This window comes from Candoia aspera, chromosome 3, assembly GCF_035149785.1.
Source record: "Candoia aspera isolate rCanAsp1 chromosome 3, rCanAsp1.hap2, whole genome shotgun sequence".
Classification (NCBI taxonomy): Eukaryota; Metazoa; Chordata; class Lepidosauria; order Squamata; family Boidae; genus Candoia; species Candoia aspera.
In genome coordinates this window covers 116,625,640-116,638,508 of record NC_086155.1, presented here as the reverse complement: position 1 = coordinate 116,638,508, position 12,869 = coordinate 116,625,640, and the positions used below count along the sequence as shown (strand labels likewise).

At 37.3% G+C, this 12,869-nt stretch overlaps 1 protein-coding gene across 1 annotated transcript in view; it reads right to left on the bottom strand.

Annotated features, from left to right (window-relative positions):
* The window catches only part of KIZ (kizuna centrosomal protein), a 71,061-nt gene that overhangs the window by 48,084 nt on the left and 10,108 nt on the right, over positions 1 to 12,869 (bottom strand). The window contains exons 2-5 of the mRNA XM_063298699.1: positions 9,550 to 9,612; positions 7,882 to 8,044; positions 6,537 to 6,626; positions 123 to 735 (exon numbers count right to left, since the gene is read on the bottom strand). Coding sequence (XP_063154769.1) covers positions 123 to 735; positions 6,537 to 6,626; positions 7,882 to 8,044; positions 9,550 to 9,612 — 929 coding nt within the window. The remainder of the gene's footprint in view (positions 1 to 122; positions 736 to 6,536; positions 6,627 to 7,881; positions 8,045 to 9,549; positions 9,613 to 12,869) is intronic.

The window sequence follows — 12,869 nt, the reverse complement described above, 5'->3', positions numbered from 1 at the left end:
AGGTTTTGTTTTTGTTTTTTTTATATTTGTAGATCCTAGAGTTACAGGAGAGCATCATCAAAAATCCAGCTGAAGGATAGCTTTCCTTTCTCTATAAGCCCTGAGGTATATCATCTTTATACCTGGGATCTTTTCTTCTGAACTCTCATTTGCAGAAACAAGTAACTCAGGATGACTGAGCAATGAAATTGGCTCTTTAGCTCCTTGTTCATGTAGTAAAGAGTGGTCATGGGTCAATGATTTGGAGGAACTGTAACTTTTTAAACTGGAGGATCTGTTCTCAAAACTTAATTTTCTGTGTAACAGGGATTTAAGTTCAGGGTGGACACTGTTTTCCACAATATTATTGCTGTCGTTATTTGTCATACTTTCCATTGTTAAACAACAAGTTTTTTCATTCTCATATGATATACTGGATGTGACTGGCATTTCTCCACCCTTCAGCAGAGATGTCTTCCCATCTATTTTGTCAGACTTATTTGAGCACTGTAGATCGCTATTAGTTTGAACTACACAGCTGTCTGTCATATAGCAGCTCTGTGACGGTTGTCTATAGGAATGTGGGTCAGAAATTGAAAAGCTCTTTGTGAGTTCAGACTTCTGCAGTGCACTGAAATCTTCAACGCTTGAGACAGCTGACATTTGGCGGCCCATAAAGATAGTTGCTGTGTGATATAGTCCTCTTGACATGGCTGTCTTGGCATTAATTCCTGACTGCCTTGCTTCTGGCATCACCTGAAAAACAGTTGGAGATCAAGAGAGTACTGTATTTTCTATTATTTTTTTCATTATTATTATAGCAGATGGGATTTTTTTTAAAAATGCACCATTTTTTAAAAAAGATTAATCATAATGATAATAATAACACATTAAACTTGTATGTTGCCTGACTCTCAATGACTCAGTGACTGGATGCCTCACAACAATCAAACATAAAAAATAAAGAAAAAAGATGGCAAGCACAATGAAGTGAGGTGTCTCACTCTCACCTATATACCTATCTCACTTTAAAAATCTCATACATTAGTTAACTGAAATAAATGGGAAAGCATAGGAAATTTTCTAATGAAATTTAATCCCAAATCCATTTTGCAAATGCACATTGCCAAACGTTTTTCAGTTTTGTAATTTACACTGGGATTAAAGAGGATCACATACTGAGAAGTCTGGTATTAAAGCTAACTAATCAACAATATTAAATTTAATCATAACATGGAGGGTTATCATGTATGATGACCTTTACATGGCTTTTGACTCCTAGTGACTGCCTGGACAAGTCCCTGCAGTTTTCTTGGCAAGGTTTTTCAGAAGTGGTTTGCCCTTGCCTCCTTCCTAAGGTTGAGAGAGTGACTGGCCCATGGTCACCCAGCTGGCTCTAAAGTGGGACTAGAACTCACAGACTCCTGGTTTCTAGCCTGGTGCTTTAAACCACTACACCAAACTGGCTCCCATGTAAATGGTATAAGCATGAGGAAAGACACAGAAATACAAAGCAATAGGCAAACCAGAGCCATCTGATGACCCTGGAGAGAGACAGACAGATAACAGAAACCAGATTGTTTTTTCTTTGGCATGAAAGCAGGCTGTATATGGGCATAATAAATGCCATTGTTTATGGAGGACAGTGTTAGTATCTGTCATTAGCGTGGGTTAGAGTCCTGTTAGTAGAAAAGAATGTGGAGGTGCTGGAATAGCTATAGTAAGGTCATCCCATAGTATTACCAGATGTTATATTCCTGTTAGAAAGGTCAGAGTTCGATCTACATTGCTTTCTTTATCACTCCTATGTAACATTTCTTGGGGTATATAACCAAGAATCTTGCCTAGCTTGGGGGTCCTTTGCTTTCTTTTGGCTGGGAGCCCAGTGGCCACTGTGGTTGTGCATGCCAATAAAAGATACTTGGTTGCATCTATCTTCAAACACTTTGGTTCTTATGTAAGTGGGCATTTTTTCCCCAACCTTCTGGCCCAGTTGGCAGGATCAGAAGGTCAAGTGTCAGGGCAGCTTGCTGCTTTCGGTGCCCCCTGTCATTTCACAGGTTTGCGGTTTCTGCCATGCCTTTCTTCCTCTCCTATCCTGAACCTCTGGAGATACACGTTTAGGGTGAGGACACAGGGAAGTGTTTGGAGACTCTGCAGAAGCGAGTCTGGGTGAGTTGCAAATTTGAAAGGAGAGGGGCCAGTCCCTGCTGTCTGACTCTGCAAACAGACAGTGGAATGTTTGGATGCTGGCTTGTGTATTAATGCACAAAAGGGGGAATGTCTAGTATTATTTCAACTTGCAAGTTCTGTGATTGTTCTGTTGTTTTGTGGCTTAGTTAACTTTCTTTCTCAAGCCAGAAGAAGAGCAGCAGTTAAGTCTCTCTTGTTACTGGCTTTGATTAGATGTGATAAGGAATGCCAATATGCTGGGAAAAAAGAGAAGTAATTTAAACACATGTCTGAAGGCTAGTTTGGATTTAGCTCTACTACTGCAGAGGGAGGGCCAGGATTTTGCAACCAACCAACTCACACTACCTAGGCTCCTATACTGCTGGGATTTGCTGAGAAACATCTGACCACCTCAAGCACCTCACCCACAGCTCTATTTTTATAATGTTAAGTCGGCTTAGTTTTAAAGCAGTATAAGGACTCACAAGTTAGAGAAACAAAAAGATTGTCCCTTTCCCTCCCTGGCTTTTCAATTCATCGAATCATAGAATTAAGTGTTAGTGATCCCTAGTCTGAAACCCTGCCTGCTACAGGAATCCAGGATTCAACCATTAAAGTTAAAACACCTTTTTCCCTCTCCTTCAAAAAGAAGGAATGCTTGCTTAATTTGGGAAAATTAATTCTTCCAATGAGGTGTGTGTGTACTAGCTTGATAGCACAACAGTGCTGCTTGCTAGGCTGAACACATATGTGTGCACACACACACGTTATTAGGGTGCTTTCATTTTAAATCAAGCCTTACTTTTATGGCTTGATCCTCTCTTCCTTTCCTATAAAAGCTCAATTTCCCAGCATCGTGATCTGAAAAGGCAGAGGGGCAATTGGGAGGGTCAGAGAGAGAAGGCCAGGGCCTGGGCCTGGGCCTACAGATCAAGAGAGGTGAAGCTCCACTCAATTGTCCTTGCCGCTGCTGGGAGCGTGCAAATCATCCTGCTGACTAGCAGCAGGGTACCTGAAGCAGAGCAAGACACTGCCATAGTGGGTGAAACAACACTGGTATGCAAACACAGTACTTCAAAGGCATGCTATTGCACAGGTAATGACTTGAGATAACCAGGAATGGTAGTGTTTGCTGGCTTCCAGCACCTCTTATGGTTACTTGCCTCCCACTACAAGGCTGTCATATCTTCAGCAGGCAGGTTGAGCCCTCTGTGTGAAAAGTGTTGGGATCACTGTGAGCAGCAGGACCCAAACAAGCATGCACTACATTCCAGACATATCATTTACTTGAGGATGAGTTCATGCCTCTTACTTCTTCTTCACCTTGCACTGGTGCAGTAGCTACACAAAAGTGGGTGCTGGTTCACAATGAGGGGCTTTAGCTAGCTTACGTGAGGGGAGTATGACCATAATGTATGTCATTGAGAAGTGGCTATGAGGGCAGCCAAACCATAGTTGTGGCTTCCTGGTCAAAAAACAATGGAAACAGTATCCATAGAGTAGTTGTCATACAGTTTATCAGCATTACAGGTAATCCTTGCTTAACAACAGTAATTAGGACCAGAATTTCCATCTCTAAGCAATGTGGTCATAAAGCAAGATGTCATGTGATCACATTGCTTAGCAAGGACAATCCTGGCAATTTCCCTTGCTGTTGTTAAGCACATTTTACCAGTGGTTAGCTGAGAACCCACCACAAGCCAAGCCATTCTGAGAAGCTGCAGCTGCCCCAGCCAAGTCCCAGCTGAACCACTCTCACCAAGGCTTTTTTAAATTTTTGGAATGGGAAGCTAGCTCAGCCCAACCCAGCAGCTTTTTGCACAGGGGCTGCCTGTACCATTTTTTTCTTTTTATTCACCCGAATCCAGCCCAGCCCAGCAGCCAGGCCAAGCAAGCCTCACCAGCAGCAGGAGCAAGAAGATGGCAAGGTCAGCTGGGGCGGCAGAGCGCAGGGCGGCAGGAGGTCAAAAAGGCATAGATGGGGGGAAGATAGGTGGGGGGGGAGTTGCAGCACCCCTGCAGTCATAAGTGTAGGCGGGCTGCCAAGCACCTGAATTTTGGTCACATGACCGTGGGGGCGTTGCAATGGCTGTAACTTGAGGCACTGGTTGTAAGTCGCTTTTTCTAGTGTATTTGTAACTTCAAACGGTTGCTGAACAAAAGGTTGTTAAGCAAGGACTACCTGTGGTTGCACTGCCTCCAAACAGCAGCCAAATGAGTGGGATGGTCTTGGCAGGATGGGAACCAACATAAAGATTACCCCCATTTGGCACCACGGTTTTTGTCAGCTTTCATATGGCTATGTGATTGCTAATTCAGCACCTGATCCCCCAAGATGCCCTCATCCATTGGAACTCTATCTAATGGTGGCATTGCTTGGTCACATCCAACCAACCAGCTGGATCAGACAAGTCTTCCAAAAATCCATATTCCATATGCTGGATACAGCCAATAAACTTTTATGATGCTTGGATTGGTTTGTTGACTTCAACTTTTGAGCCTTGCTTATGTTGAGCTTCAGGTGCATTTAAAATGAAAACACATCAGCACTTGTTTGATCTGTTAAACTCTGATACGCATTTGTAGTTTTGTGCATGCTCTTGCATTCTATTAATGTTGAGCTTCTGAACGCATTTAAAAATAAAAAGTCACTTCAACATATATGACATGGCTATGCTGAATTTTCTGAATGATTTACAGAGTCCTACTATGTAAACAGGAAAATATACACCCTCCCTAAAGCTGCTTGAACCTCAATAGTTTCCAGGATACAGGTTGCAGGGGAAGAATGATCAAATTCTATCCAGCTACACTTACAGAAGTGTTTTTGTTTATATATGCTGTTATGTGGATCCTAGCCAGCATTTGTAAAAGCTATCACCCTCATACAGAGGATGCATAAATTTAAAATTCAGAACAATTTGCAGTATAATAGTACTATATGGCTTTTGTATATCTAATGTAAAATATGTAAAATAAAAAACATCCAGATAAATATTTTAGGTGTTATTGAATAAAATGCACATAGGGGAAATTTGTATTTTAGAATTCTATCCATATTATTTTATAAATATATGAACTAAATGAATGTTTATATTATCCAAGTTTACTTCTATAGGTAAAGGTTGGTGAGGCTCATTGCTCTGTATGTAAGGAAGAATGGTCTAAAGTCAAGGTTTCAACACCTTTTTAATCTACAACCAGGAAAAAAAAATCTATAACCTCAGATTAACGACTGCTAATGCAACGAAGAAAACCTTCCTGCCACTATTAAACACATCCACATCCACATCCGTACACACACACACACATGAAATAGTGTTGCCTCTGTTTCTTTCCTGATAAGAGTCTTAAATACCAAACAGTTAAATGCATAATAACATTTACTGGCAGCAAGACAGCCTGCTTAGCTGATACATAAAGCAGGTAAAAAGAGGAAAAGTTAATTTCTTGGCTGAATGATTCCATCGGTAGCTATAGGGCAAACTAGAAAGTCTTTCAGTAAAGTAGCAGTTGATTCTTCTATCAATCTGCAGCACACATACTCTTCCAAGGAATGCATTAAATATGAAAATCATATCCTGTTATCATCTGTTTCCAGCTTTCAGCCCAGTAAGCTTTCCTTAATGAATGTTGTAGCCTAAGGGACAAGCATGCTGTTGGCTTTTCTGAATAATAGAGTAATGCTACCCATTTTGGCTTATTACAATATCGACTAGCTGAGGGGGTTTCACATATAGTCACAAGTGACTACTCTTGCCAGCATGCTCCAAGTTATTACAAGATGTTTTTAGTCATTTCATCTAAAAGAGCTTTCCTGCTTTTAGGGAAGAAAAACAGTTCTGGTCTTGAACTGTATCATTTATATGGAGATAGGAGGGGGGATTAGAAGGCTGCATTACCCCAGATATATAGCAAAATATATTTGAGTATTACTTGTCAGCTTTGTCCGTGGTTTAGATATGCAATCTTCTCTTTTTAGGGAGAAAAGAAAGGTCAAAATGTATGAAATTATAAATTCAACATATTTCAATTAAAATTTACAAGACTCTGCCACACTATTTTGAGTCTAGAATTTAAGAATGCTAGATGAATGGAATACTAGGTAAAGTGAGAGCTTCTATTCCTGTTTATTAATTTCACAATGAAATACTTTGCTTCTCACCAAATGTCACACTGTTTAAATGGCATGTGAGAACAGCCACACAAGTTTTGCAACAAGATTTTTTTAAAAATGCAAAAACCTCCTCAATTAAGATAGATTGTATGTACAATCCAGTCAGTACCTCCAATCCCACTGATTCAAAAAAGAGATTTAAACATGGCCTGAATTCTCCATTAAAATACTGGAATTTGCCTTACATGCTTTAAGAATTTTCACTTACCTGATGTTTAGTAGCATCTCTTATTTCATCTTTTAACATATCTTTTCTCTCAACTAACAGCCTATTTTTAATTTCTCTTTCATACTCTGCCTAGTATAAACAAAGATATTATAAATAATCATTAAGCATTCTGGTTGTCATGTAACCAAAGTTAAACAGATGTGTCACTGATTCGAATGGAAACCAATTAAGCATAGTTTTACCTCTTCCTTTAAATTAAGTATTTTATTTGGCCAGATTGCTTTGATGTAGTAATATGTAGTATACAGTATAAAAATGAAACATATTTAAAAGCATTCTGAATAACATTTTCAGTAAATATTCTACATAGATTAATTTCAATCATACTGAATACTGTATTTACCCAAAAAGAAAGATAATATTAATTTGAGATGATTAACCACAGAAAAACGGAAGATTTTACAGGAACAAAAATTGTATGCCTCCATTACCATATTCTCAAGGAATTTAAGATAACTGTCCAATTTTAAAGTTAATTTATTTGGAAAATAACTAAGCTTCTATTCAGATGAATACAGTATATAAAAATGGCTCCAAAGCTAAAATAATGGTTATGTAAAATGCTTCCATTTTCTTCAAAATTGACTACGCTAATTTATTCAAGTTTTTCATTAATTCTCCCCATCTTCTACATAAGCAGCTATAGTCTAGCTGTAATATTTTATACTCTCTTTTATAAGATTTATCATTAGACTACAGAAAAAGTTTTAGAACTGTTAATTGCTTCTTCAGAGTTTATCACCCCAGCAAAATTCTGTGTTTTAGATGGCATGTATGTAATAACACTTTTCAAAGATAAATAGTTCGTAAGAACTATGAATTACAAGAAAATATGTAAATTTGCAGGAGCCAACAAAGGTGATGATGCAGTAAATTCAATATAAGACAGATATTCAATATAAGACAGTTCACCAGGCAAACCAAAATCTTCTTATAAAACATAATGAGCATTTGAGAATGATTTAATAGCTATTTAAAATCACACGCTGCACATGGGGTAGAGACAGAATCACAAGAATTTGAAATAAAATGAAATGCCAAGAAATATTTTCTCTATATTCTTTTAGGTCCAATTTCACTGATCTTACAATCAAGTTGTATATTTCACAATTAGAGATCAGTTGCATAAATACATATTGCAAGAGAAATATTCAGGTCCCTCAAGCTCTCCAGCCCTGCCTCAATTCCAAAGCTTTAAGAATATAAGAACAGTATTGCTATACTTACCTATCAACATACAGTATGTCACATAAGACTTCCTGAATGGGTAAGTCAGGCTCCTTCAAAGTTATTGTTACTTATTAGAAAGTAGAACACAACATACCTTTAGCTTTTGAAGGGACTTTGAACTTGAAGCAAACTTCCTAATGTGAGCTTCAATACAATCAAATTCTTTCAATAAATCTTGGTTTCGGAGCAGAGACTTCTTCTGACGCTCACATATTTCATTTAAATATTTTTTTAGATTTCTGTATTTCAAGTTAGTTCTACACAGAGAGAAACAAAAAGTCAACCATAAACTTATTTTTGTAAAGACAAACATTTCTTAAATATACACAGGATTATCAGAAGAACTCCATCTAATGTCAGTGTTAGACAGAACTATAAAAATGAGCTGCAATCAATGTCTGGGGTTATTCTTTTTTTCTTTAAATGTGCAAATAGATTTCTTGAATAGTACATTCAAGACAACAATTTAAAATTCTCTCCTTTGGTTCTTTCAAACCAAAATTTTCACACAACATATTGGTTAGCATCCATCAGCTACCTTTAAAAAGAGTAGTTAATAGGGCTGTTCAAATTTCTCAAACAAGGTGTTTCAGATTACTTAGGAGCACTTGCAGAACATTTTCAAATTATTAAGGACCTGCCATTTTTTCCAGGCTCACAAAGCTGCCTCAGAAACTGCTTCTGGCTAAATCCACATACTGCCCTGTGAAAAAGACACGGTTGCTTTAACAATTCAAAAAGAGATGTTTTGTATATGCTCCCCACACATTTCAAGGGTCCTCTTTCAAAGGATTTGCATAGGCCTTGCTTTGAACAGTGTAGTATTCTGCAGCTATTGGTCCTATGACTGGAGATGAGCATTTCATATTATATGCCATGCCTCCTTAGGGCAAGTTGTCAACTCATCACTGCAAAGAAAACCTTACTTACTTATTAAATAGTCATTAAAATCTATGCAAGCAATAAAGAAGCTATAACTGTTTTAAAAGGTGGGGGCCAAGGGAAAAATCCAGTATCAGTGGGTTAGGCTATGTTTGAGCAACGAAAATTAATTTTCTATCTAGGATTACAGCCATTGGAAGCCTGTAAGTGTCTGACTCCCAAACTAAGATTATGCCTACCTTCTAAGAAGTTTCAACAATAGTTTTGTTTTGTTTTCTAAAAAACTAAGTCTCTAGTTTTTAAAGTAAGTCTCTAGAAATACCAGGCAAGTAGGCTGCTAATATTCTAGCCAAGTGGTCAGCCAAATATACTTGCAATGTATATCCGCTGATCAATTCATAGGCCCATTATGATAACTAACGCGAGGCATGCTTTCTTCTGAATAGTTGAACTGCATGCTCTTCACTTTTCCATGCAATTAAGTAATTTCAAAGATAGTGGCTGACCTGTATCTATATTCTTATTTTTCTACATTACTTCTTTATACCTCTCTTTCCATCCTCTCAGGTTATGTTAGGATCCATAAGGTTTCTAGCTACAGGTCTATTTTTATCCAGTGATAAACTAGAATTAGGTTTTGCTTTCCCTGGGTGCCTTCTCTCCACTCATCTTCCCCCATTCCAATTTTCAATACACACTGAAAATTCACATATACCCATAAAACCTAACCATATACACCAATCAGCACTGTAATATATCATATCATATCACATAATATTAATTGTTAAATAAAGTTTAGACATCAATATTTTCAAATTATACATTACATAATAACACACAGTAAAACTAATAAAACTACATATTTATTTAAAAAGCTTACACGCAAGTATCAGATGTGCTGTATTCAAGCATTTTTCTTTCCAACTCCAACCTCTTTGATTCACTGAAACAAGCATAAAATGAAGTTACTGTACAGTCCATATACCATAAATAATTTTACAGTAAACAAAGAGAAGCTACATAGTATTGTAAACCTTCTAGAGTTTTGGGAGTTGGGTGGTATATAAATTTATGTAGCTTCATAAATAAATGTTCACAATGACCTTAGACTCCTTCATTCACCACATGTCCCAAAACACTGATAATTATTAATCAAAATGCCTTACAATTCTGATCTAGACAAGACCATACAGAGGTTACAGTGTCATGACAGATAATGAGTGGCTACAGATGAACATTGGCTCTGGAATGATCTTTCAGAAACTCACAAAATGTAAAAAACTGAACATTTATAATAGTGCTGGGATTATCCATCACTGAAAGATGAAAATTGAATACACACATTAAGAAGTTCTCTGGGCCATATGTTGCAGACAATTGGCTTCTCACATGGCTACACATGCACTAGAAACTACCAAATACTTTAACATGTTATTATGGATATCTCTGGAAGGACAGCTGTCTGCAATAGCAAAAGTAAAGTTATCATGTCTTTCCCCAAATATTACAAAATAAAAACTGTGCATGATATCGCTGCAAATATTCCAGAATCCACATTATTTTCCTCTTTTTCTTTTCTATTCTTTTTTCCTGAACTATAACTTGAATAAACAAAAAACATAGTGACCGCATGAGGGCAGAAAACATCCCTGAAGACCATTTCCTTGAAACTATAAGTAAATCTACTTTGTGCTACTTTTTAAAACTTTTTAAACAATTATAATTTTGTATGTACTGTATAGCACACGATCTAGCACAAACCTCAAAATCAGAAGATTTAGCTCTAATGTGCTTTTTATTATTCAACAATTCCTTATTTTGGATTTTGATGGTTTTAGATATTGCTGTCTTATTATGGACATCTTATAATTTTAATTGATTTGATTCATTACTTAATTTTTTAATTAGCTGTAAGTTGAAGCCCTATTTTGCAAGCTATTTTGAGAATTTTTGTGGCAAAAGAAAAGTCTTACAGTACTATAAACTAGGCTACCATGCCTGGGCAAAAATCTGGATGAACAGTAGGTGGCAAAAAAGAAGTACAGAAAACTCTTAATCTTTGCTGCCATTTAATCTTCATCTCATTTTTACATTCCATATTTAGTATCCCTACTTAAAGACTAACCAAATTTATTATCACGTAAGTTACAAACACTGACTTTTATCAGAGTAAATAAACAGATTTTTATTCCTATTAAAAGCATGTGCCAAACCGGGATATGATGTTAAGGCAACATTAGTTGTATTTGGTTATAACCGTAAGTCTCAATGGAGATACAAATTTTAAACATGATAAAAGCAATAATAAGTATAATAAGTACCTATCTATCCATTGCCAACAATAAGGGTAATGCATATACTGATACATGTTACTTATAAAATCTACCTCAACATTTTTGTCTTTTAAATAAAAAAAATGTTTTTAGATTAAAAAAAAGATACAATTACCGATAACCTTGTAAGACTATATTACAGAAGTGTGAATGATTCATTTCCTCTTAAGTCTTCCTTGAAGCAAGTTACTCTGCTACAGATGTATTTCTCAAATGATGGTGTTGTCAGAGCATGGAAAGATCATTCCTTCCCAAAAAAGTATCTGTTGTGCTCCTCCATAAAGAAGCCAGGTTAGGGAATACCATAGAATTCTCTGCAGCAGTTGAGTCAAGCTCTAGTGCAGAATCTCAGCCAGACTGAGCCCCGGAAGCCCAAAGTTCTCTGCCCAGAATCTGATCTGGGTTTGTAATGAAGTGATTCATGACTGTAGAGTGCAAGTAAAGGATTAACAGGACACGTCTTTATCAGGAAACTTCTAGAAAGCTAGAAGAACTTAGAGAGAGAAGTGAGGAGAGGTAGGTGAGGGTGGAAAGTGTTGGAGAAATATGCAGGGGTGGGGACCAGTGCACTCGGGTGGCAAGGCTTGCGTCCATTCTTCCACTCAGTCAGGACATGGTTTAAAAGTCTCCAAAACTTTATTAAGAGTTTTGATCACACATGCAAGGACACATGAAGTAATGTTCCCAGGTAAAAGACCTAAGGTACCCAGACAAGCAAGCTTATTTGGTCAATTTCACACAAGGCATTTTGAAGTATGCAGTTGCATTGGCTAATCTGCATTTGGTCATTTACACATTTCTAACCAAGTGGAAAATACACAAAAAGTTTACCTTTCCACATGCATATAATTGTGGCATTTCCGTAGCAACCCACTATATGGTTTGTCTACAGCAGCTCTTTTGCAGCACAGCGTGCACTTCTATTGCACCCGAACTGCACTTTTGCAGCCGTGTAAGCATGGTGACTGTTCTGTGCTACTTCAGTTAACTTTGCATCCTAATACAGATAGTCCTCGCTTAACGACAATAATTAGAACCAGAATTTCCATCACTAAACAATGTGGTCATAAAGTGTGATGTCACATGACTGCGCCACTTAGCGATGGCAATTCCGGTAATCCCCAGTTACCATCATTGAGTGAGGACTGCGCAGGTCATTAAGCGAGGACCATGTGACCACGACTTTCTTGTGGGAAGCCAGCAGGGAAAGTCACAAATTGCAATCTGTTATTATTAATATCCCCCATCTACTATTTTTTGTATTAGCTCTGTTTTCTAGTTTTGAATGTTTTTTTAAATAATAATGGTTTTATGTATTTATTATTTTAGCCTGTTGTACGCCACCCAGAGTCACTGGTTTTGTGAGATGGGCAGCTATATAAATCAGACAAATAAATAAATAAATAAGATAATGCAGTAAATCCTCTGAGAATAACCACAAGAGCAGAGCCTTTACTCAAAAGTAATTGGCTGATATCTTCCCTCAGTCACTGCATCCTTAATGCTGTAAACATTTGCCAACCTTTGGAAAAGGTTATATTGAATTAATATTTAGTTCTCTTATAGTCCTGTTTCAACCTGCCATACCACAGCGAGAGTAGTTGTCAAAATATGGTTCTTATCCCTCCTACTGTCCAAACTATAAATCACCTGTTATATGTAGTTACTGTATATTCCAAAGAAATAGTCAGCACTGAGTCTGAATACTTACCCAACAATTCATGTAAAGCAGTAGTTAACGTGCTTGTAGTTGCCTTGGCTTTTTACCAGTTTGGCATATATCCATACTTCCATGCAGACATCTAGAACAAGAACAAGGGTCCACACAGGATAGACCCTGTATTTGGACAACTGATATATTACTTCT